The sequence below is a fragment of the Ochotona princeps genome, chromosome 3, assembly GCF_030435755.1.
Source record: "Ochotona princeps isolate mOchPri1 chromosome 3, mOchPri1.hap1, whole genome shotgun sequence".
In the NCBI taxonomy this organism is placed as follows: domain Eukaryota; kingdom Metazoa; phylum Chordata; class Mammalia; order Lagomorpha; family Ochotonidae; genus Ochotona; species Ochotona princeps.
This window is the reverse complement of record NC_080834.1, coordinates 33,065,940-33,092,417: the sequence shown is the minus strand read 5'-3', so window position 1 is coordinate 33,092,417 and position 26,478 is coordinate 33,065,940. Positions and strand designations below refer to the sequence as shown.

Genomic DNA, 26,478 nt, shown 5'->3' with positions numbered 1-26,478 from the left:
AGGGCATGATCTGACACAGAATTCAGCCATCAGAATAGAAATCAGGTTGTGGAAGAAATAACTGTTCACGTTCTCGATCTGCGGCTATCTAGCAAGCATGCCCGAGTCCCTCGCTGACCCTGGACTTCAGTTCCTCCTGGAAGACAGGAATGGTAAAGCCCTGAGCGGCCCATGTCTCCATGGGGTGCTGAGAACTCCAGAGCCAGAACCCAGGCACTCATTGCTCTGGGAGAGAGAGAAGTCTCCTTCAAATGCAGCATTCATCTTAGCAAGTGTAAGAGGAAACCAGGGAGGGTGAACAGATGTCTGGCACAGGGGTGAGGGGCGTCACAAGCTGGGTACTCACGATTAACTGTACAGTTGCTGAGTATCACCCAAACCTAAGAGTGCGAAGGGGCGCCTTCTAGTGATCTCCCTGCACAAACTAGCAGCACACGCTGGGATCTGCTGCCAACCCCACCGACAGGCAAGAACTGAATGAGATTTGGGAATGACTCCCGCAATTGATGGGCTTTCAGGCTGACAGCTCATTCGAGTGTTCTGGCACCAGCCAGGCTCTCTCTGGCAAACCTCTGAGTGACAACTGAACAACATCAGCCCTCTGCCCACATGGGAGACCTGAACGGAGCGCATGGCTGCTGGCTTTGGCCTGGTCCAACCCCTAGCTGTTGCAGGCATCCAGGGAATGCAACGGTGGATTGAAGATCTCTGTCTCTCTGCTTGCTTAGGTGTTTGAAATGTACCTGCTCTCTGGCTGCCAGCCAGCTCAGGCATCAATGCAGGACCAGGAAAGGGTGTGGTGTGGCCAGGAGGCCAGAGAAGTGGGATGGAAGGGAATTAGGCTCACATCGAATAGCAAATTCAGATTTGGAAAAATCTGGTAGGAACCTGATGGTGTTGGGGGAGCAAGGGGCAGGTAGACTGTGCTCCTGAGAGGAAAGCCCAGAGTCACACACTTCGGGAGGCAGAGAAGCCTGGAGAAAATGGAGTCTGAGTACCAAGACAACCTGTTCATTTGCATATGAAGCAATAACCAGGTCTGCCCGTGGAAATTGGCCTGCCCCAGCAGTAAGGCTGATAACTGACCTGCTAAGTCCTGCAGTGATATTTACATGATATACACAGTATTCAGAAATGCAATTCTATGCCTCCCTTGCTAGCTTGTTCACCAAGGACTGACCGTTTTGGGGGCGTCCTCTTGACACTACCCTCTCTATGCCTGTGCAGTGGCCATCACCGCCTCTTGGGGCAATCAAGGAAGCTGAGACTTGGGGAGGGTGACTGATTGGCTGGGGGTTTCCATGCTGGTCTTGCAACCAGTACAGAGCTCAAAATGTCTTTGGCGCACAATAAGTATTTGCTGAGAAAAATGAAGGAAGAAAGGACTCAACAGGGCTGAAGCAAAGTGTGTAGGGCTTGTGGATTCTGCAGGTCCCACCACTGCTCGCAGCGACGGGAGGAGCGGAACAGGCACCTGGGTCGGCCAAAGCCGGCGTGGAGTCCAGGCTCCAATGCTTCCTGGTAACATGGCCTGGGGCAGTCTCCCTGGGCAACATGTGGCCTTGCAGGCTGCACACCTGCAGAGTGAGAGTGACAACAGTCCCTACCTCACAGGGTCCTTGTGAAGACAGAATGACGCAGATATGACACAAATGGGGTACTTACAGGCCTAACACGCACTCCACATTAACGAAGACAAACTACTTCATTGTCCTTAAAACAAAGCACAAAGATGAGCAGAAAATACAGAATAAGCACAGATGGGACATCTGTGTCCTCCCGCTGCCCCAGATTCACTCATGGGGCTCCAACTGCATCGCGACTGTGACCGGAGGTGGGTCGTCTAAGGGAGTCGTAAGGTTAAGTAAGCGCAAAGGGCGTGGGCCTGCTCCACCAGGAGTCTTGCTCACACCTGAGAACTTGTGCACTCACACCACATGGCCTGAACAGTTTCACATGAGTGCACAGTGGAAAAGGGGAACCTCTGCAAGCCAGGGATGGAAACTCACCAAAACCTGAGCCCGCTGGCACCCCATCTCACACTCCCAGACTCCTCAACTCGGAGAAAAATCAACTCCAGCCACCTAAGCCAGCATGTCTGTGGAATCGTTATGATACCCCAGACTGACGAGTACAGTGATAAAGCAACACAAGCTGTCATTATGTTAAGGGTGAAAAAAAAAAGCTAAAATAAGCTACCCAAATTAACTAACATTTTTGTCTTTTAATTCTGAATTCAGGCCAACCTGAACGTTCTTTCTCTTGTTGTTGCTTACAAGTGCACATGGGAATTTCACAGTGCACCTGCTGAAACTGGCAGGAAAAGGACTGGCTTTCCAGGTGGCAAAGGGCTTAGCTTCCGGGGCTCATGTCTGCGACATGCGGTCACAGCTTCCGAAACTCCAGAAACTTAATGTCCAAATTGTCATCCCATCTGTGCAGTGCTGGCTGCTAAACTGTGCAGACTTCGACTATATTCTTTCTATAGAGTTAAGATCAAAAGAAAAAAAAATCAGATGAGAAAAGAACATTGATACACTTCACCACAAAAGGTACAGAACTTTACAAAGAAAAAATGCTCTGATAAATGGGGACAGCCTGTGAGCCAGTGGCCCCAGGTTACCCCTCTGCCCATGTACGTACCCTCTCTGTGATCCCCTTGCATTGAAAGAGGGGGTACAGCACTGGGAGACTGTGTACTGCATCCTGCGCACCCCCAGAAGTCAGTACTGGGGGGATTGGGGTGCCCCATGTTCAAGTCCATGTGCCAGGGCTCAAGAAGGTCGTAGCCAGCAGCCAGGCAGGAGTGGACACTGGGGTCCCAAAAAGCCCCAGTGCGGCCTACAGCTGAATGGCAGCTTGTGGCTCAGGTGCCAAGCCTGGCTGCCTTGGGACTCATGACTGTAGATCCTATGAGACACCAAGCATCCGCTGCTTAGGTTCCCAAGGGCCGGGTCAGTTTGTCACCCGACGGCAGACAGCCGATGCTCTCTGTATCTGTAGGTTGACCACAGCCAGCCACTGAGTGCTTTATGAGCTTCTCAGAGGGACGCACCAGCAGCAGGCCCATGTTCATGGGCAGACAACTGAGGCAGGGTCAGGGAAGGCGCTCCCTCGAGTCACACTGCATGCATGGCAAGTAGGAGGGTAATGTGGAAAGTTTCTGGGAAAATAAGATGAAATGATGGCACACACGTGAACATACACACACACGACAGGAACGCCATCTCTAGTTTTCACAGTGCATCTTTCCCAGGGAGGCCCCTTGTAAAGCTGAAGGCATTCGCCTTTAACCATTCCAGTGCACTGCCCCTCACTGGGAAGACCTCACTGGGGAACGTCAGCACAGCAAACTCCATCAATAAATAAAACTCCACATCCCAACGCAAGGATTTCTACAGAGACTGAACCACGTGCAAGAAGTCACTCCCTCACAATGTCGAGATCTGAGTTAAGGGGCTCAGCAGTATCCTGACGCGTCACTCTGACATCACTTTTGCCCCCAAGAAGGACAAAGGGCCTCTAAGTGCTTGGAAACACAGCTGCAGCAGCTCTGTCTGCGCAGTGACTAACATCCACACGGGGACACCGCTCTCAGGACCCACACGTATTTCAAAGGATGGCCCTGACTACGGCCCTGGAGATGGCTCCCCAATGATTATGCCCAGAATATGTACACACACACACAGAGTGGTACTGTAAGGCGAGGGGTGTAGTCACAGAACTGGGCAAACAGGCTCCTCCTGAGGCCCAGAGGCCGCAATGAATTGTGTGTCTGGTTACATGTTTTTTTGTTTTTGTTTTTAAGAAAAAGACAGGCAGTGAAGTCCACATTCCATGTAGGTGCTGGTTCGAGTCCTAGCAGCTCTGCTTCCAGAGCATCTACTACAGCTCCCTACTAAAGCACCTGGGAAAGCAGTGGAGGCTGGCCCAAGTACTTGCGACCCTGTACCCAGGTGGAAGACCAGGAAGGGACTCCTGGCTCCTTGCTTGAGCCTGATTCAGCATTTAGGGAGTGAATCAGCAGGTACAAGACTTATCTCTATCTCTCTCTCTGTCACTCTGTCCTTCAAAGACATCTTTAAAACGAGAAATAGACAGGATACAGTCTGTAATTCAAACAGGGGACACTGAATTCACAGTGTCCCCTGCAACTTTCTGGTGTGCCTGCAAGTCTTTTGGGGTCCTTTATGTCACTGTCATAAGGCTTGCAAAGTCTGCACGTGCAGCCAGTAACTTGGAAAACTATGGCCAACGGATGGGGGAGGGGATACATGCCTTGAGCAACTTGTGGCCCAGCCAGACTGAGACAAAAGAGACCCAAACGCTTTTAGGGAATAGATAGTACGGAGGCATAAAAAGAATATGTGAATGTTTAAAAACAAAGATCAAAAACACTAATGTAAGAGTCAGAAATTGTAAAATCGGGTAAACAGTGGAGAACCTCTAATATAATGTTGCACATTTGTAACAAGTGATTTTCAAAAACACAACATTGTGAACATTCTCCAACAAATTAAATCCACCACCCTGGAGATGAGATTAAGAGGCAACTGTGGCTGCCATTTGTATCAGGAAACCGCAACTGAGAAGGCTAAAGGTCCCCAGGTGCCTGCATCTCCAGGGGTGGCAGAATCTGTGACTCCCCTGCCAGGACCTCACAGCAGACAGGCTGAGCAGAATGACTTGGGAAGCAGCCAGGCACAACCTCAGTTCAGGGGAGGGAAGGGACCATCACCTGGGGAGCATAAACCATGTGTGGCAGCTAGGTCATGCCCACCCTGGGCTCAGAGAACTCTTATGAAGTGACTGGCACCTGGGCAGGTGATCTGCCATCCTGGTAGACAAAGTGTGGCTGTCAGGGTGAAATGCTCTTATTTCTGCCGCCCCTGGCATTTGGGCTGCACTTGGGCTGTGAGGTCCAAAGCAACATGCGGACACAGAGCTGGGGGCTCTCTCCTTCAGGCTCCAAAATGTTTAGACACAGGCACGCTGTCATATCCTGAGTCCGGTGGCTCCATTCCCTTTACAGGAATCTCCAAGAAAGTCAAATGCCTTCTAAGGCAGATGGGACACCCTGTCCTTGCAAGAAAGTCATGAAGGGACCTGTCACCAACCTTCAGTGGGCTTTTCTTAGAGACCAGCTGAGTCACTGGGCAGTTTTAGGGTTTCTGACTTAACTTTTCAGTCCAACCTCTCCCCCTCAAATCCACATTACACTAGCGAATGGAGCCAAATTATCTGCCCCAAAGCTAACTGAATCCTGCTTGGGGAAGCCTAAATCCCTGGTAAGACTGGTGAAGACTGAAGAAACTTTTATTCTAGGGAAGTGACTGGCTGCTGCCAGCAATGTGTGATGACTGGATCATAGCACCACAAAATTAAAAAGAAAAATACACCATCGAGTGTGCTAGGCAAATATTGATACACGCAAAAATAAGCTACTTTTGATAGCAATTGTAGTTCCTTTGAAATGGGCTAAGTCCCTCTAGCACTGTTATTTTAGGTTAAGCGACACGGTTTCAATTGCTTTTTATTCACACCTGCCTCACACGGTCCTTAGAGATGATTTAGCTTCCTGAAGCCAACCTAGTGAACACAGACATCTCAGAGGGACGGTCACAGTTACAAAACAGCTTCCAGTGTCACAGGTCCTCAGAGGAAATCAGCAGTTAGGCTATTCTTTGCTCTGTGAGGAAGGTTGCGGAATTACACGAACATCTACAGTGACATTCGCCACTGTCTCTCTTCACATCGTCCCTCTCCAGGCAGGCCTCCGACAGACGCACTAGAGGGCTCGGCCAGCTTGCCAGGACTTTTTATTTTTAACTGACTCATGGCAACTGGACCTATTTTTGGGGTGCAGTATGACATTTCAATATGTGTGTGAATGGGTTCAGATCAGACCAGGACAACTGGTATACCTGTTATCCCAGCCCTACATCATATCAGGGTTAACACTGTGATCAGATGAAGCCTCCACCTGCACCCCGGCATCCCATTGGAGTGCTGGTTCAAGTCCCCACTGCTCCACTTCTGATCCAGCTGCCTGCCAATGAACCTGGAAGGCAGTGGCAGATGGCCCACACGCTTGGGCCCCTGCATTCATGTGGGAGACCTGGATGAAGCTCCCAGCTTCTGCCTCTCATTGTGGCCATTACAGAATAGATTGAGGACTTCTCTATCACTCCACGCCTTCTCCCTCACCATAAATATGCCTTTCAAATAAAAGTTTTAAAAGAAATGTATCACTTCTTTGTGTTGGGACCACAAGAATGCCTGAGTGACCTTTTCACTGAAGGACAGATACCACTGAGCTAAGCAGACTTGCGAGTTCACAACAATCACTCCATGGCCCACTGGAAAGGTGGCCTTTAAAATACTAACACGGGCATTGTGGGGATGCTATACCACCAAGCCCTGGCCCGGCCAAGGATGTCGGAGCTGTCTTCCTGGGCTCATCTTAAATCTACCACCCCCTGATATAAATAAATAGAAGGATAGAGTGGACAGGCCAGACCCAGAAACCACTAGTTACTCCCAGGACATTTTAGCCTACAGACTATTGGGAAGGCTGACCCATCATTCAGCCGGGTGGACAGACCACCTGCCTTCATCCCACTGCACATCTGCCATGTCCCTCTGCATCCTTCCTGTCCCCTCTGGACCATGGTAACATCCTCCAAGCCTGCCCCCCCTCCTCCTCTGCTATCCACCCCACCCTCTCTTCCTGCAAGCCAGTCTTGGTCCAACACTCACCACCGCCCCCCAGGTCCTTCGTGAGCTGGCCCAGGGCACAGCAGCGGCAGTCACAGCCCCACCCACCTGTCATTCATCATACTGCTTCTTCCTACCCTTCCCGCAGACAACTTCATTGCCACACTGGGAATTTTGGCACTCGCTCTGGCCCTGCCTGGATGCCAGCCGCAGGCAAGCCTCCCTAAGGAGCTCCTTCCTGTCAGTCCACATGGTGCTGCACCTGCGTGCGTATCCAAGACCACTCCCTTCCGGAGTACTAGAAGGCCGACTTCACACATCAGCTCCCTTGCTCGGGTCCCCGTGTTTTTGTCTGCCTGGTAGCTGACTCTGCCAATGGGAGCAGAAGGCTGGGGCATTGCTCCCCTACACCTCAATGCTGCTGTCCCCTGATGCCCACAGCTTCCAGCAGGTGCTCTCCTGGGATTCCCGCTTCCTCCTGTTGCCCATGGCTGTGGACTTGGGCATCCCTAGGAGGGTCCCTCAGGCCTGTCCCCACTACCCAGATCTTCATGACCACCTCCTGAACCATTCCTGGAATGGCCTCTGGCTTGTTCCTTTCAGGAGCTGACCACAGCCACCCCAGTGGCCCTTGTCACTCTCTGTCACATGATCGGGCTCCAGGTTCTCCATCACACTTCTCCCAACTGAGAAAGCATCTTGGTCTTCACACCCACCAACACCTAATTGTGAAAGGAGAGAGCATCACACTCACCACTCCACCCTGTGAGCCTAACACCATGCCTGGAACAAACTCCGCAGCCAATCAAGTGAAGAACAAATGAAGGAGCAGCTGTTAGCTCTAGCAGGATCCTCCAGCAAATAGCCAAGCCCTCTCCTCTCCTCCGTGGACCAGCACTCCCACCCATCCCCCAGCATCACCCCAAAGAGTTCATATTTGTGTGTCTAGAGACTGTGTCCCCAGGCAAAAAAAAAGGATAAAAAAGGTCTTTTGCTTGCCATCCAACCCCACAGTGACTTAGTAGGACCTGACTCATTGCAGGGTCTCAATAAACACTGCTGAAACGGGTAGCAGTATGCCCATGACAAACACAGAGTGGCCCTCAGTACCTGGAGGAACCAACAAGTGGCCAGGTGCACACGCAGGTGAGTGAGTTAAGGAAAGAGCAGTAAGCCGGCGTGGGGCCCCTCCGGAGGCAGAGGCCAGGCATCCAAGGCCGCTGGGGCTCAGCCTGCTCTGCCAAGACAGGAAGACCCCTGGGGGTCTGACAGTTGTCGCTCTAGCAGGCGTGCCTGGAAGCTTCCTGAGCACACCTCCGCTCTGCTGCCCACTGCTGCCCATGCAAGTGCTAAGAGTAAACGTGGCGCACAGACACACAGCACACCACTCACTCCTGAGAACAGCCTGCAAGTTTACGGACAGCACAAGACCCTCCCCCCCCCCACCCCCCGGTCAGGCGAGCACTGCTTGTCTGGGGGAGGGGGAGGCAGGCTTCATTCTCCAACACCCACACGGTGCACCTTTATTCTGCACAGTTAACTGAAGCTTTGGAAAAAATTCCTCCCTCCCCACTACCCCATTACTCACATCCCTGCCTCCTCACCCTCCCACAGCGGGGGATCCACTCCCACTATGCTCCGTGTCCCTATTTCAAGGCAGCAGCCTTCTGATGAAACTCCCAGCAAGCCCAGAACACCGCCCCCTCTCTCCACAGTCCGACTCCCCCCAGGAGCACTGGTCCGGGTAAGGAGCCACGGCCACCACAGGTCCGCGCTCCTGACACAGACGGACCCCCAGGGCGGTGACCTCGTCTGCATCGCGGCCTCCCCCTCCTCCACGTCTACTGTGATCTTGTGCCTGGGGTCTCCCCTGCCCGCACCCCGTTAACCATTCAGGGCACAAGAGCTTTGTGGGGAAGCCGTGTGGGACTCGGGTCAAAGGCCAGCAGCCCAAATGCACCTCAGCCCAGAGCTGCGCGCGCCCAGCAGGTGCTGCGGGAACGCGGACGGACGCGGGATGCTGCCCACCCGACCCTTGCATCGCTCCCGACCCCCGGAGGAGGAGTCGTCTTCCCGCATCGCCGGCTCCCGCAACAGGTGTTCGCCCTCCGCGCGACGGCCTCACCCGACACAGGCCGTCCACGAACACGCGCGGGTCCAGGTGGCAGGCGATGGTGGCGCTGGGCAGGTCCTGCAGGTCCACCTCCTCCATCTCGCAGTCGATGAAGCTCCAGTCGCCGCCGCCCTCGTCGCTCTCGGTGGCCCCCGAGAAGGGCGCGAAGGGCCGCAGCGTCACCACCCCGGGCCGCGCCTCGGCCGCCGCGGCTGCCACTCCGAGCCGGGGCCCGGCCAGGCCGTCCTCCATCCCCGCGCTCGCGCCCGCGCGCCCCAGTGCGCCCTCGAGCCCGCGCCGCGGCCCGCCGCCTCAGCGGTGCTTCCCTCGGGGCGCGCGGCTGCCGGCGCCCTGGCGGCTTCCCGGCGCCCGCCCCCTGCCCGCCTCCGTGACGCGCGGGCGGGGCCCAAGCTCCGCGCAGCTCCCCTTCCGCCCAGCGCGGGGGCGGGCCTCCGGAGGATTTCGCCCTGGTTCCTTTAAACCTGGTCCCCGCTTGGTCGTTCTTCCCCGCCCTTCTCAGAGAAGAGACCAATAAGAGGACAGGAGTTTCATCACGTGATGCTCGCTTTGCCGCCCGAAGCCTGAAGCCTCACAACGGCCATGAAGGTTAGGGGCAAAGGCCTCCTGGGCTCAATTCTTTTTTTTTTTTTTTCTTTTTGACAGCTGGTAGGGCTCCAGGTGGCGCTTGGGATAATAGCTAGGAAGACAGCACTTCGGTGGTGCCCGGGTGGTGACATTTGGAGGCACATCGCACCACAGTGGGAGATTTAAGCGAAAACTAGTCCTGGTGGGCCCGACGGCGTGGCCTAGCGGCTAAAGTCCTCGCCTTGAAAGCCCCGGGATCCCATATGGGCACCTGTTCTAATCCCGGCAGCTCCACTTCCCATCCAGCTCCCTGCTTGTGGCCTGGGAAAGCAGTCGAGGGAGACCCGGAAGAGGTTCCAGGTTCCCGGCTTCGGATTGGCGCGCATCGGCCCGGCCCGTTGCAGCTCACTTGGGGAGTGAATCATCAGACGGAAGATCTTCCTCTCTGTCTCTCCTCCTCTGTGTATATCTGGCTGTAATAAAATGAATAAAAATCTTAAAAAAAAAAAAAAACTAGTACTGGTTAGGACTGTCATTGTGGCCATTTGGCAAGCAGTTAGCTGCTGGCTTAACCCAATGTTGTCACAGGCAGTCATAATAAGGATTGAAAGTGACCAGGATGCCAGTAACTTTCTTCCCTAGTTCAGTGTATTAGTCTTCATGTCATTGTCCAAAATGTGTATAATGATGTCATTTTGCATCTCCTCTGAGGAGCTGTTTCCATGGTGATTCCAAGCCACACACGTCTAAATGGGATATCAGCTGAGGATGTCGCATCCTCTATTTTTTCCTGTTTTTGTTTTCTGAAGATTGTTTATTTTTGTTGAGAGGGCAGGTTTACAGAGAAGGAGAGACAGAAATATCCCCCTAAATGGCTGTATCAGCCAAAGCTGAGCTGATCCAAAGCCAGGAGTCGGGGTCTCCCACGTGGTGCAAAGGCCTAAGGACTTTGTTCATGCTCTTGCTGCTTCCCTAGTCCATAAGCAGGGAGCTGGATGCGAAGTGGAGCAGCCAGGACTTAAGCTGGTGCTCAGATGGGATGCCAGCACTTGCATGCAGAGGATTACTCAATTGAGCCATTGAACCAGCTTCTCTGTTTTGTTTCTTTTTTTAAGTGTTGTTTATTTATTTGAAAGTGAGAGAAACATACCAACGAAAAGATTTCCCATCTACTGGTTCACTCCCTACCTCCCCCCAATACTTTTAACTGCTAGTTTTGGGCCAAGCCACAGCTGGGAACTCGGAGCATTCTGCAAGGGTGTCAGGTACCTGGAAGCTAGAGCCATCGTGTGCTGCCTCCCAGTTTGTCCATTAGCAAGGAGCTAGAACTGGCAGCAGAGTCAGGACTGCACCCAGATATGCCAGTCTGGGATGTGGGTGCCCCAAGCAGTGGCCTCACCACTATGCCAATTGTCTGGCCACACTGCTTCCTATAAAGTGTCCACTACAAAATCCACCTTGTGTCTACAGTTGGGATCATTAGTAACGCGTCCCTAGTGAGGGCGACATAATGTACATAAACCAGGAATGCGAAACTGTAGAGCTGCTTTAGAAAATGAGTGTAGAGTTAGCCTTTGAGGAAGCAGTTCTTTTCCTAAATGTCTGCCCCAAAGAAATGAAAGCCTGTACCTGCACAAGCCTGTACTCGGGTCCAGTGTTGAGGTGCAGCTGGGTATGCCACCATCCCGTGGCAGAATGCCAATTAGAATCCCAGCAACTCTGCTTCCGCTCCGGCTTTCTGCTAGTACATTCTGGCAACACCAGGTGATGGCCAAGGACTTGAATCCTTGTTACACTCACAGGAGACCCAACCCAAGTTCTCACTTTCTGGCTCCGGCCTGCCCCCTCCTCGCTGTTGTGGCCATTTGGAGAGTGACTCAGCAGATGGAAGATCTCTTTATTTCTGTTTCTCCCTCTCTCTGTGTCACTATGGCTTTTGAATAATTTTTTTTCTGAAATAGAGGTTGTACATGAAGGTCCATAGCTTTGTTACTGAAAAAAGAAACAGTTCACAAGTTCATCATCTGATAAATGCATACACCAGGATCAGACCAAACACCGGAATCACATGACCTGTCAACATAAATGATGACATACTGATTCAGACCACAACACCTCTGCGCCTTGGAAACCTCACGCTGGGTGAAAGAAACCAGTCACAAAAGGTCATGAAAGGTCACCTCTTATCTCATTTCTATCAAATGCCCAGCATGTGCAAATCCAATAGAGTCAGAAGGAGATTGAGGCCAAGGAGTAAGAACTATGGAGCGACGGCAGAGAAGGTAGAGGTTTCTCTCTAGCCTTGTCTGTGGTGGTGTTTGCACAGCTCCGTAAATATACAACGAGTCACCGATGATGGCTTATGGGTCCTAGCTCATAAAAGCTGGCACTGTAAGGTGAGAGTTCTGATAAAAGCCCAAGAAATGAGGTGAGCACAGCAGAGTGGATCACAATGCAGGGCTAGGCCTGCAGAACCCTCAGGACATTCTGGGAAGGCTGACAAAGGGGATGAGATGGCCATTTGGGAACAACAATGGCAAGGCAGCTGGTTGCTGGGTGGGTTTGTGCTGTCGCTGTCCTGCGGACTCTGCCAGGGCTGGCTTACCGTGAGCCACCCACAGCCCACAGACTGGTGGGGACAAATTGAGCAAGGAGGAAAGTGCACATCAACAAAACAGAAACCCCGACTGCACCCAGTGTGAACCGATTTGGCTGGCACTCGGTACTGTCCGGGAAGAAGGGATAATCTTAGACAAGCAGGAAAGACCAAGTTCCTAGGAACTAGCTTTGACCTGCAACCTGCCACTGCTCAGCCACAGGCCACATCAAACATTGCCTGGTGGCATGGACTCCCACCTCCCCAAGCAGTGAAGAGCGTGACATGTCTGTGCTTACCATTCAGACCAGTTATGTGTCTGTATGTCGCAGTGAGAATATCAGCTTCTTTGGCTGATATTGGTGGGTGGGCACCAAGCTTTCTCCTATCATTCTCACCCAGTGGTTCTTCCTGCAGATTCCAAGGACTGAGGTTCAAGGATATGGGGTGGCCACCAACAAACAGGTGGAAGTTGGCAAAGCAGGGCCTAACCCAAGTGCCAAGCAAGTGCTGCCTCCGCCCCTTGTGGCAACCAGAAACAGGGAAATGGAAAGGAATGAAAGAAAGAAAAAGGAGAAGAGTGAAAATAAGACAGAGGCAAAGAGGAGGGAAGAGAGGCAGGAAGGGGGACTGAGAGCCACAGGTCAGGTGTTCAAGTTCCCAGTAAGAAGCAGTGATGACAACCCCCTAGCATGGAGGCTGCTGAGGATGTTAGAGTGTGGGTAAAATGTTATTGTTGGGCAGTGTGAGATTCCTTTGTACTGAACAACTGCTACTTTGCTAGGCTAGGAGGTGCCTGGACTTTGGGAGGATTCCGCTTTAGCAATAAATCTGTTCTTTGCTGCCTTGCAACTTTGTGAAGGCAAGGGCACAGTTCTTCTCCAGTCCCAAAAACAGGAGGAAGATAAGAGTGTGAGAATGGGATGAGCCATAAAGATAGTGGGTATGGGAATGGAACAGGCTCCCTGTGCCTGAAGGCCCTAAAACAATGAACATGTCTAAGGTTGTTACTTTTGATGTATTTCCCAGCCCCAAAGGGCTACATAAGCTACTGTCTTGGGCTGTTCGGGTTCTGACCACCTGGCTTGGCTGGCCTACGTGCCCCAAGTGCGGTCCGACCCCAGCATGCTGGCGCAATAAACTCTGTTTGCTGTTTGCATTACCAGTGAGACTCTTTGTCACTCTCTGGGGGTTGACTAGCTCGCACCCTGACGTCCGAGGGCTTTGGCCCGGACTCCAACATTGACACACTCAGACTCCAGGGCCACACTGGGGAGAGTGCTGGGAGAAGCATGGGAAACAGAGATCTCAAACTATCTGAGCAGAATGACAGAAAGCTTTTAGATACACGGGCTCAGAGTCAAGCCTTCCCCCTGGGTGCCCGGGATTCTTGCCTTATTGCTGGTGACACATTGTACCATAAACTGCCATCTTGTTTTTTTTCCACTTAGAAAGTATGATGCTATAGTAACTGGCATGTTTGTCCTACTTTGTAAGTTTAAGGAAATATATCACAATGCCCCATGCTCTTTTTGTCACACTAACCATTACCACCAACCTACGCTAGTTACTCCCAGGAGAGGAGTACAGAGGCTAGGTGAGCTGTCAATAGCACAGGCAGAAACTAGCACAACATACCAGAGGACTCCAGAAAGTCGGTGGAGAATGGAATGGAAAGATAGGTTTTCTTTCATGCAACGGCTTTTTGCATTTATTTGAAGGAGATGGAGAGAGAAAGATTGGGTCAGCTGAAGCCAGGAGCACGAAATTCCATCTAGGTCTCCTAGGTAAGTCATCACCTTCTGTCTTGCAGGTGCACGTGCGCGGGAAGCTGGAATTGACAGCAGATCCAGGACTTTACCAGGCACTGATACAGGGTGCAGGTGGCTCAAGTGGCATCAATAGTAACAACACTGAAATCCATGCATATGGGGGAGTTTCAGAAAACGTATAGGGAATATATATTGTGAAGGAACAATGGATGGATTTCTGAAAGCGTCTTGAGTCCAAATCTACCCACACTGAATTCTGTTTTCGAAGTACCCTTGTACTCCTTGGATATAAAGGCAGATACTCAAAAGGATGAAGTCAGCCCAACTTGAGAGGCGTCTTTCAGAGGCTGTCCCACTGCAGGCTATCCCCAGATGTCTCAAGAGGTTTAGGGGATAGCTCTTTTGCTCTTGGATGGGGCAATTGAATCAAAGATGTATGCATACTTTCTAATTATAGAATCTCCCTTTTTCATTGGCTCAGAGGAATTGTTTTGATCCAGCTCTCTTAGACACCCAAAATGCAAAGTGAACCAAAGCAGGTAAAGGATACTTCTTAGAGGTTTTATTTTTCTAAACAGGCAAGGGGTACAAACTTATTCATCTGTCCCACCACTTTTCATTCATTTCCTCCTCATATTCTTTCTTCAGGTAGCCATGGCAACTATGGAATATAAGAGAAGATGCATTCCAAACACGATGTTGCATGGTTTTTGTTCTTGGGACCTGCTGCTTTCATTTACTCCAGGTCAGATTGCACCAATTTGCCCATGTGCGGAAAACCTCACTCTGATAACTTGCAATTGCATCCTGCTTGGTCTTGAAGATTGGAAGGGGCTGAACCAACCCCTCAAATAGCTCTATCAAAATTTCTATTTTGTCACTGCCCACAACATAGAAATAAAAATTCAGTGCTATTTTCTTTGCTTGAGTTTCAGAGCAAGGAATTTCCTTCCCCACTCCACGTTCATTTTTTAAAATTATTTATTTTTTACTTATTACATTGCATTATGTGACACAGTTTTATAGGCACTGGGTCCCCCCCCCCCCATGGTCCACGTTCATTCTTAAAAACCCACTCTTAGAAACCTTGGTTATTTTTGATGGTCTTCTGGGGCTTTTTTTTTTTAATTTCAAAAAGTAGTTACAAATTTGGTTTTGGGGCACCAGTGGGCGGGGAAGCAGAATATTGGAATTGGGAATTCCAAGTTTGGAAAAGAAGATTTACTGACTCTTGATTTCGCCAAGTCCTCCAGTGAGTTGACATTTGTGTGGCTTTTGTGTGAGTATGATTCTTTTGCTTGCAAAGAACCCAAAACCTCTGGAACTCGTTCATGCAAGAAAGTTTGGATGTCAGACAGCTCAGAGACAGCTTGAGAAAGCTGTCTGGCCTCAGGAACCTTCATGAGCGAAGCTGAGGTCGCTAATCCTCCACCTGCAGTGCCAGCATGCCATATGGCCACTGGTTCAAATCCCAGCCACTTCAATCACACACCAGTTCCCTGCTTATGGCCTGAGGAGGCAGTGGAGGATGGCTCAAGTCCTTCAGCCCCTGTGCCCATGTGGAGACCTAGAGGAAGCTCGTGGCTCCTGACTTCGGATCAGTTCAGCTCTGGACGTTGCAGCCATTTGGGGAGTGCATCTCTCTCTGTATTGCCTTCTCTCTGTAACTCCACCTTGAAAATATAAGCAATCAAAAATAAATCTGAAAAACAAATTTTTACCATCCTAAAGTCTTTTTTCTGTGATAACAGTGGGAAAGAAGAGGAAATAGATAAACAAAATAAGCAAATGCTATATGTAGTTGTAGATGATATTAAGGAGGAAAAAAAGGCATGCACCAGGAAGAATGAGAAATGGGGAGGGCAAGGGAGAGAGGGCACCAGCATAGACCATGACAAGGGTCTCACAGCATGGGCCGTCTGCTTCCATCGTCAAATCTCCTCCCACTCCGACCCCGGCCCCTATCCAACCAGAGCCTCATGATTTCACTGATGTCTTGGATAATTCACCTTCCCTCCCAGTTTCAAGATGCTCAACTCAATTCCACCTGCACAGCCCTTTTTGCCACGTCTGAAAGTAACATCGTCACAGATTCTGTGGATGAGGGCATGAACATCTCTGGGAGTTGGGGGACAATTACTCTATCTGCCACACTTAAACAAAGAGTGATTGAGATTGACTCTAAGTTTGGCCCTGAGCATACAGCCAGGAAGGGGCTTCCTCTAATCTGGATGAAGTAAACTGTGGATGGATGGGGTGGGAGCAGTTATCAGGAGCTCGTTTCAGGTGAGTCAAGATTTATAAGGCTCCTTGGATTTTACAAGCAAGTTGCCAAGAAGGCAGTTTGCTGGAGAGGGTGGAGTGCAGGGGAGAAGGCTGGAGAGACACGTCTGGGGGGGTTTAACTCTAGACAGTTTCTAGAACCATGAAGTTGTTGAAATATCCTGTAGCCTAGAGACAAAAACAGAGCCTAAGGACTTAGATGAGGCACAGCAAGGCTCGGACATCACTCAGCAGAAGGGCTGGAAAGGAGGCACAGAGAACCTACAAATCCATCAAGGAAGTCCCTGCAAGACATGGCTTACTGCAGGACCGAAGGATCTTCCATGTCCAAGGCTGTGGAAAGCTCAATTGCATATCTCTCTTTGGAAGTCATCATGGACCTTAAAGATAAAAACTGCAGGGTGTATGGGATGTGCAAGTCCAGATGGGAGAAAAAAAAGTTGGAGATAATGAGTTTGAGCAAGTCTTCCAAGAAGCTGTGCTGTACAGAGAAATGGCTCAGCCACCAGAAGAAGAAACAAGAATTGGGGAAGAGATGGTTTGCATACAGATGCAAGAAGGAACACCAGTCTGAAAGCAGGTGGATGTGATCCAGTCTACAGGCAAAGCTTGGGAATGGGTGGAGGGTTAGATGCCTCTAAGCAGATGGAGGGTCCCTGATGGAAAAAGGGAAAACATTCATTGTCGTGGGAAGAGAGCAGCACTGCCTTCAGTGGGGTGATGGGATATTGGGGGTGGGGATGTGCACAGTTCCCTGTGGCTCCTTTTACCTCCTCAGTAAAATGGGAAGTGGAGAGTGAGCACAAGGAAAGCAGTCTTGTGTTTAAGGCAAGAGAAGAAAACTGTCTACAAATGTAGCTACTGGACTAGAGATTTACAGGAGAGTTTCACATGCACACATGTAGCACAAGTACAATATGCCACATGGCTTTGTATATTTAATCTGAAAATGCATGCATGTGCTATGCAAATATATGCACAAAATATTCACATAGAATTATATTTGTATGCCTATACTAATGGATATAAGAAAATATACTATCCATATGGCATGTGTATAATATTATAACACATGTTAATGCTAACATATACTGTATACTATGTCGAATATTATTTCAAAAGAACCCAGAGAAGACCCAGCTACCAAAAGCAAAAGATGCATTGAAACTACAGAAAGAGGCAGGTTAATCTGGCAGCACAGTGTGCTTTGTTAGGGACGTAAGACATAAGTGTGGTCTTGGGCAGCCACAAAGCAAGAAGATCCACACACCACGCAGTAGAAGAAGAGGGGTTTTGTGAAGAGAAGGTGGCCCTTGAGTAAGTAGAATGCACTGGGGCTTTCTCAGGAAATTCCAACACTTCAGGTAATAGTGGGAGGGGATGGTAAGGATTCGTAGGGCTGCAGATGACAGCCAGCACCATCCCATGGCAAGACAGGAGCTATGGCCAGGATAGCTGCCGTCATGCCAGGTAGGATGCCTGCACACATGGCGCATACATTTCATATTGCCTAGACTACATGATGTACACTTAAAACACTCGACTTTGTAATAATATATGTGACTTGCCGCATTAAGCATGAATAGGCTGGGGAATTTAAAAGTAGGAGGGATTGAAGATAAACGTAAGTGCAAATGGGCTTCCTTCCTTCTTTCATCTTGACTTGAAGCTTAGGGAAGGCCAGGTTCTTATCCCGCTCACTGCTCAAACCAGTATACAACATCTTGGCCATGGAGGGTGCCCTTGGAGATAAACGCAGTCTAATTCAGCCCAGCCAGTCTCTAGTCCCAGCCCTAGTGTGAACTGGCTGATGCTGCAGCCCAACCCAGCTTGTCCTGTACTCCATCCTGGTTCTCACATCTGCCAGGGGGTGTTATGAACTAGCCCAGCCTGGCCAGCCCCCAGACCTGACCCGCTCATATGCCGATAGGTACTGTAATCTTGTCTGGTCTTGGCTGCTCCCAGCCTTGGTTTTTGCGCTTACCTGTAGGGACTGTATCCTGACAGAGATTGGGGACAGATAGGGCATAACCATGCTTTAGCACCCACCAATGAATGCTGAGGTGAGGTGAGTTTAGACATGCCAGACTGGGCCACAATATCCACCAGCACACATATTATCCGAGGGCAAGGAGAGGGAGCCTGGTAGGGGGCTGTGAGGACTCCCCTGTTGGACCATTGCTCCTGCTGTTAAGTGTGAAAACTGGGACTGAGGGCAGACAAGGCTGGGCAGGGCTATAAAACCTGCTGCCTTGCATGTGAGCTGGGTTAGGGGGAAAGCCAGGCTGGACTGTTACTGTATTCACTGGTTAAAGCATTGAGCCAGAGTTAAGTGTAGGCTGGCTGGGCTTTGCTGCAGCTCAATTAGCAGATGCTGGGACTGGGGGCAAGTTCTGTCAGGCTAGACTTCAGAACCACCTGGAAAGTGCAAGATCTGGGGCTGAGAGTGGGCCTCATAGGGAAATTGTGGGCATCTCTCTGATTGAAGCTCCCACAGGTGGGATCCAGGGCTGGGAGTGGGCGTGGCTGGGCAGGCACGGGCACTGCTGGTAGAAGTGTTGGTTAGATACTAGGGGTTGGCCCAGTTGAGCTAGGCTCCAACACCCATTGATGCATGCAAGAGCTGAATGAGATGTGGGATGCACTGAATTTGTCTGCTGCACACACTGTCATGTGCAGGAAGCATGACTGGGGGTGAGACTGGTGGGGGTTGCCTGAGGTTGCTCCAACTGGACTATTCAATTCCTGCTGGTGTGTGTGAGGGCTGAGTTTGTGGTGGGCAAGGTTAGGCTGGTCTGCAGGATCCATTGGTTTGCATATGAAATGAGGCTAAGGACAGAACTAATCAGGTGACTACAACCACCAGTGTGTGAATAGACTGATGTGGGTAATGGACTGGCTAGCATACACAGAGTCAGGTCTGGAGCCACATCTGGTGAGGTTTCTCAGGGGACCCTCCAACTGGACCACTGGACTCAGAACTCCAACTGTGGTGAAAATCACATGATATGTGGTCTAACCGTGGAGTGCATGTGTCAGAACTGGGTCTCCTCAGTTGTTAAAGCCTATGCAGTGTACAGTGTGGCTGGGTGCACACGGAGGATGAGACAACTCATGCATTGAAGCCATGGAAGGCAGAATAAGTTGGACAGTTCTCCCAGCCAAGCTTTGACAGAGAGTATCTGGGCAAGTGGAGGCTTTCTAAGGTAGACTGTATCAGCCGGTGGGCCTTGAAAGGATCTCCTCAACTTTGGGGCAAGGAGGTCAATGGCATCCCAGGACTATCAAAACCACTTTAGCAATACCCTTGAAACATGCTTCACTTTGGGGACACTGTCCCCCATCCCCAGGCACTGATGCATTTGAGTTGCTGGGAGTGGCCCTCTCCCTATCTCTCCCCCATTTTCTCCAGATACAGGAAGAAAAAAGGAGATTGAAAGAAGTTGTTTCATCCACTTTCCCCTATTCCTTGAACCTCCTCATCCTAACAGTTGGTCCATGTAGACACGCCTCCTTCTTAACTATGTGAACATCATTGAAGATAAAATGAATTTATAAAAATATATGTAAAAGATAAGTGAATATCTTTGATTCACCAAAAAAAGTTTTATTTCTCAAAACTCACGTGCAACTCTCGATTATTTATTAGCAATATCTTTGTGTGTAAGATGAATAGGATTAAGCAAGTGTCACCCTTGGGGAAGATGGTGGTGAATCATGCTGCAGCTCTGTGTGCTGTGCTGACTAAACTCACACTATTCACCTTTCAATCCCATCCACCCAACAGACCAGTGTGACACATTATTTTTACTCTTGGTGTTGCTGTGTGGTTAGTGAATTTCCATGCTGCATGATGTCAATGAGACGTTCTTGCAAATTCATCGACAGCTGTTCGTCTTATGAGTTTCACAGTGGGTTTAAAAACCCACAGAGTCCCTTAAAAACCTTTTGGCGTCTGAGAGAATGGTGCTTCCAAGTTTCAAAGTTGATATATGAGGGTTTTTATAGATGTCACAAGCCAGTTTTTGTCAATAAAATCTCTTAATGGCAGAAAGCTTTCCAAACTTCTGTTTGCAAAATTTACTTATCATAGGACATGTTTCTGGCAGAGGCCAGCTGCTCTCTTACTCACTGGGAAGTGTCATCCAGAGCTGAGAGGGCAGGCTAGGTTTGTTGATTTATTTTAACCACCAAGGCTAAAATCGTATAACCCAGCTGGTAGATGTTCTAGCCACGGTGGAGAGGTGTGGCTCCACCCTATTCTTGTCCAGCTCAACTTTTTCTTTCTTTTAAAAAATACTTATTTATTTTAAAGACAGAGTTAGAGAGCGACAGAGAGAGAGAGAGATCTAGCTGTTGGTCCAGCTGTCAAATGACCATCAAAGCCATATCAGGGCCAGGTTTAAGCCAGGAGCCAGGAGCTTCTTCCAGGTCTCGCACATGAGTGCAGGGGCCCAGGCACTTGTGCCATCCTCTGTTGCTTTCTCAGGCGCATTAATAGTGAGCTTGACTGGAAATGGAGCAGCCAGGACGTGGACCAACACCCATTTTGGATACCAACATCAAAGAGGGTGGCTTAATCCGCGACATAATAGCAACACCTTCTACGTTTTCTTTAGAAATATCTATCATTTCTTAGCAGGCAGCTCTGTAGAGCACTTACAAATTTTAGTGAGGATTAGTTTAGTTCTAAACTAGGTCATACAATATGGAGGTCCTTTTTCTGGAGTTTTGGAATCCATAATAACAATTTTTTTTTCTAGAAGCAGAAAAGGTAAGGGGAGTCGTGTTAACCTACATCTCCCAGAGCTGCAGGTGTTGCTCTAGGGGCCTCTGTGCACCTGGTGACATCTTCCTGTCCAGCTCTGGTGGGAAGGCTGCCTCCACCAGGTCTTCCCTGAGTCCTGGGTGGTGCCTTCTGGTTGTAGGGCTTCCTGGGCTCGACTGGGCTCAGGAACACGGGCTAATATCTCAAGAACACTTCCCAATTCAAAAGGCTGAAGTGCCTATCAGATCTGTTGATCCGCTGTGTTCTGACATATAATCATCACCTGTTAATTCCTGGAGAAGAAGCCCGGAAGCCCTGGGACTGTTCCCAAAGACCCACCTGCTCCAGACACACAGTCACCAAGTCCTGTCAGGCTAAACCAGTGCTTGTGATATGGTAAGCCATGTTGGAGTGCAAAATTTGAGTCCCTGGGGAATTCAGCTTGGGATCCAGCTCCCTGCAAACATGTCCGAGAACATAGCATTTGAAACATTTGGACCTCTGCCACCCATGTGGGAATCTCATGAAATGACCGACTCCTGCCCTCTGCCTGGCCCAGACCTGGCTGCTGTGACCATCGGGGGAGTGGGCCTGTGAATGGAGACTGTCTCTCTTCCCACCAGTCACTTTGCCATTTGAATAAATTGTAAACAAAGGAAACAATATAATATGTAAGCTTAGGCCCATGGCCAACCACATCAAGTGAGGGTACATCCACCTCACTCCTTGCTAATTCCTCCCACCCCATCCCAACCCCAAACCTGCATACACCTCAACTTCCTGTCTGCTTTGATGAGTAGAGTAATCATGTATTCACTCTTTAAGAACTTCTTTGTTCTCTCTTCCAGTTCTGAGAGTTTTCTTAAATTATTACTGTATCGTTCTGTATCTCTTTGCAGTCTTAATTTGGTAAAAAAAAAAAAAATTTTTTTTAATTTCCTGAGTTGTCTCTGTGGCCCCCAAATAGTTCTGCTGGTTGGCCATAGTCACTCCATTTTTAGCCGTTTTGTCCTTGGACCCTGTCTGATGAGCCTTTATTTATTTGCTTACAAAAGAAGGACTCAAAGACAAAATATCATATGTTGTCCCTCCTCTGTGGAGGTCTATAGATCTATAAACTGAATTTAAATTATGATGGTGGCTTTACTTTTATTAATCAACACACTGTAACTATAATAAATTAGAATAATGAATAATTATTTGACTTAGGAAGGATGAGGTTGGGAGATGAAGGGGTGGGAAAACAAGCATTAAATCAAAGTTGAGTGGAAGTCACAGCATTGGGAGGTGACCACAGATCCTGATGACAGAAAGTTCCTGCAGGAAGAATCGCAAGAGAGCTGCTTGCATGCTTCAAGCATTAAGAAAAGGGCAGGAAACAGGAAGGCTGAGTGTCAGACACTGCCTGGGTGTTGAAAAGTTGTGTGGTACCCCTTCAAAATGTGCAAAGTATTAATCCAGCTTGTAAACAGAAAACTTTTTAGAAGAACACAGGGACTGGTACCCAGCGTGTACTTCTTTTCGTTGTTAAATGGCAGTGTTCCCAAGAGAGGTTATTGTCTGGCTCCTGGAGACAGAATGAAGCAGCAGAGTCTGGGAGGGGTCTGGGCCTTGGAGTTGGGGGTGGCTTGCGGCTCCCCGCAGTGTGGTGGCTGTGGGGGTGCCCCTGCCGGGCCGGATCCAAGGCTAGGGACTCAGGCCAAAGCCACTGCCTAAAGGCAGGGACCAAGTCTTTGGCTTTGGGTGGCCAGTGCACCAAATGGTGCCAGGCTCTGCCTGCTGACTGCGCAGTGGTGAGCTCTGGGGTTTTTACGAGATGAAATTGCTGCTCAGATACACCCATGAATAAGGCCAGCTTTTGTGTAGGTGAGAGATGAATTCTGGGCGATTCCCAGTAACAGGGTCATGAAACTTCAGGCAAGCGTGGGGACTGAGACCTAAAGGTTTGGAGGGGAGTGTCCATAAGATCTATTTGTGCCAGACTGCATCACCAGCCAAATTACAAATCCTGAGATGGGTTGTTAGCATTGAGCTGACTGCCACACACCAGTCCACACCAAAGCTAAGGATGGGGGCCTGTCTGACAGGGTTAGGTACCATTAGTTGACTAGGTGGTGGAATAGTGGACTGGTCACATTTGGCAGGGTCAAGACACTAACCAGCATGCGAAAGAACTTGGTCTGGGGGTAAACTCTGTGGGGGAAGTGTGGGCCCAACCCTGTGGAAATACAAGTCCTGCAGGTTAGTTCGTGAGCTGGGGTGGTGATTGTCTAAGCTAGGAGTGACCATGGCACCTGCCATCACTTAAGGGTAAAGGAACCGATGGCAATCCAGGCAGGTCAAGGCAGCACCACCCAAAGGTGCATCCTAAATAGGATGTGTTGTGGGCTGAGCTGCAACTGGAAGGGGGCGGACCAGGCAGGGCCAAACAAACTTCAACTCACAAAAAAGAATAGAAATCAGGATGGAGGGCCCGGCGGTGTGGCCTAGCGGCTAAAGTCCTCGCCTTGAAAGCCCCGGGATCCCATATGGGCACCGGTTCTAATCCCGGTAGCTCCACTTCCCATCCAGCTCCCTGCTTGTGGCCTGGGAAAGCAGTCGAGGACGGCCCAATGCATTGGGACCCTGCACCCGCGTGGGAGACCCGGAAGAGGTTCCAGGTTCCCGGCATCGGATCAGCGCACACCGGCTCGTTGCGGCTCACTTGGAGAGTGAATCATCTGACGGACGATCTTCCTCTCTGTCTCTCCTCCTCTGTGTATATCTGGCTGTAATAAAATGAATAAATCTTTAAAAAAAAAAAAAAAGAAAAAAAAAAAAGAAATCAGGATGGAGCACAGGTCATTCTGACCTAGGCTCTTACCCCAACTGGTCTGCATGAGGCAGGGATACTATGCCACAGCATCTAAGGCAAAAGCTGAGACAGGTGAGGGGCTAAGCCAACTGGGTCAGAGCACCCACTGGCACATGCACAATCTAGGGCTGGGAATAGACTTGGTTGGGGCACAGTGAGAGAACACCCTTGCTGGGTTGAGATTCCCAAGGGAGGGAGCGGGGGCTGCGTTCTTTTCTGGATACGGCTGTAATCTCCCTAGGCACAAATGTGGACTGGGGTTGGGCGCACCAAGGTGGGCTAGACGCTTTCACCATCTGGCGCTCTAGAGAACCTGGGTAGATGTAGGATGGACTAGGCTGGGTCTCTGCCCTTACTGAGCCATTTGTGAGCAGTGTCTGGGTATGGACAAGCCTTGGCTGGGATGAAACAACCAACAACAAGAACTGGAATGGATTGAAGGCCAGCAATGAGGGCTGGCCCATGGAACCACCAGTATGCGCAAAACCTGGCAAAGGGAGAAGTTCTGAAGGGGAGCTTGGGAAACTCCTCTGTCGGAGCACAGCCTCTACAGCTGAGCGCAAGAACCATGATATGGAGTAACCCAGACCTGGCAAGAGGAAGATACTCATCATCATACATATGGCATAGGTGGGGGTGCAGACCAGGCTGAACCCGTTGGCGAATCCAAGCACCAGCATAGAGTGTGGGTCAGGCCAGTTTCGGTTGCAACTCATACCAGTGCACATTAAGGAATGCCAATGCCAAGGTGAGGTGAGCCATACCAAAAGTGGTTGCAGCACCCAAACAGCACACGTGAGAACTGGGGGTAGGCAGGGGGAGGAGGCAAAGCTGGCAGGGGAATGTGGGCTCCCCTGCTGGACAACCTCTCCCACTGGAGAGCATGAGTTGGGATAGGGGCAGACCAGACTAAGCAGGACTACAACACCTGAGCGCCTCATGTGAGCTAGAGTGGGGAAAGGTCAGATTGGGCTGACTGTTCTGACTGGTGCAAGCAGAAATTAGAGCAGGTGAGGGTTGGTTGGGCTTTGCCACATCATCAGATAGCAGAGGCTGGCACTGGGGGCCAATTCTGTTAAGTTAAATGCCAGAACCACCTGGAGAGTGCACAATCCAGAAGTTGGAGTGGCCTAGTAGGGAAGTAGTGGGCACCTCCCTCTTGGGTTACCACTCCCACTGGAGAGCACAAAAACCAGGACAGGGGCAGGGGTGGCTAGACAGAAAGGCACCTGCCAGTATGTGTGTGGGCTCGATAGTAGGGCTGGTTGGGATGAGCTAGGTTTCAATGCCCATTGACAAGTATCAGAGCTAAATGGGATGTGGGACAGACTGAACAAGTCTGCGGTACATACTGGCATGCATGGGAACCAGGGTAGGGAGCAGGCCTGGTGGGGATTATGGGGAGTTGCCTCAACTGCGCTGCAGCTCCCACTGGTTTGCATGAGGACCGTGTATGAAGTGGGTAGGATCGAACTGGACTCCAACACCCATTGGTTCAAGTGGATGACAGGGCTGGAAACAGAACTGACCCAGCACTTGTAATGACCAGCATGTGCATAAGCTGATTGGGGTGACGGACTGTGCCAGACCCTGTACTGGCAAATTCACACAAGAACCAGGTTTGGGATCATCTCAGATGAAGTTTCTTTGGAGATCCCTCCAACTGAACTGCTGATCTCAGAACCCCAACCATGAAGAGACTATGTTAACCAGTGGATTCTAAATAGGTTTCATCGCGATTGGAATGGCGAGGTTAGCAGCAATTCAGACCTGTTAAAATGTCAAAACTGTTTGAGTAGGACTCTCAGAGCATACCTCACATTGAGGACCTGGGATGGGTGGGAGGCTGGGTGGGGCTTTTCCCTTTGTTTCTCTCCTGACCCCAAATGCAGGGAAAAAATGATATTAGTGTGGAAACAATGGTATTACCCACTTTCCAGTAGCCATTGACCCTTTGTATCCTAATCAACTGAGTAAGATCATTTAAAAATAAATAAATTAATTTAAAAAAGAACGAAGCAGCAACAAACCTGTATATACCCTCAAGATGTCCAACGAAAATGGGGCTACTTGGGGTGCTATGGGAGCAGAACATCCCAGCTCTCCAGACAGAGTTGGTCCCATTGTTTGGAAGAACCATTTGTGATTTCTCTGCATTCTGTGTGCTGTTTGGATGTGTGTATGAGTGTACATGCATGAGTGCATTGTGTGTCTACATGTATACAGAATATGCATAGACTATATACCTACAGTGTCCATATGTAATGTGTATGCTCACATGTATGACGGGCATGGATCTATGTGCATGTATGTGGGCCTCTGTGTATACATGTGTTCATGTAGATGCACGCATGTGTGTTGTATATGCCTTTGTGTGTGTATGTAGGTGTGTTGTGTGCACATACACAGACGGGGACCACTACATCAGCTGCTGTCTACACAGAGTTTTTTTTAAGATTTATTTATTTTTATTACAAAGTCAGATATACAGCGAGGAGGAGAGACAGAGAGGAAGATCTTCCGTCCGATGATTCACTCCCCAAGTGAGCCGCAACGGCCGGTGCTGCGCCAATTGGAAGCCAGGAACCTGGAACCTCTTCCAGGTCTCCCATGTGGGTTGCTGGTGTTGTAGGCAGTGTCTTAACCAGCTGCACCGTGACACCAGCCCTATCATCAAGCATTTTCCAGCACTCATCGAATGTACAGTGCAAAGAATGAACCCGAGTGAAGTACAGGCTCCGGTTGACAACCACATGTTGCTTATCTGTTGTAACAAAGGCAAGATACTGC

The 26,478-nt window shown here is 49.9% G+C and overlaps 1 protein-coding gene and 1 long non-coding RNA gene across 2 annotated transcripts in view; one reads left to right on the top strand and one right to left on the bottom strand.

Annotated features, from left to right (window-relative positions):
- RCAN1 (regulator of calcineurin 1) overlaps positions 1-9,583 on the bottom strand; it is a 78,923-nt gene extending 69,340 nt beyond the window's left edge. The window contains exon 1 of the mRNA XM_004594122.3: positions 8,843-9,583. Within this exon, the coding sequence (XP_004594179.2) occupies positions 8,843-9,082 (240 nt within the window). The 5' untranslated portion in view covers positions 9,083-9,583. The remainder of the gene's footprint in view (positions 1-8,842) is intronic.
- Positions 9,584-11,592: 2,009 nt separating this feature from the next.
- On the top strand, positions 11,593-13,991 carry LOC131479802 (uncharacterized). The gene is made up of 3 exons (XR_009245101.1): positions 11,593-11,811; positions 12,429-12,507; positions 13,825-13,991. It is a non-coding gene; the product is annotated as an uncharacterized LOC131479802 (long non-coding RNA).
- Positions 13,992-26,478: the final 12,487 nt, after the last annotated feature.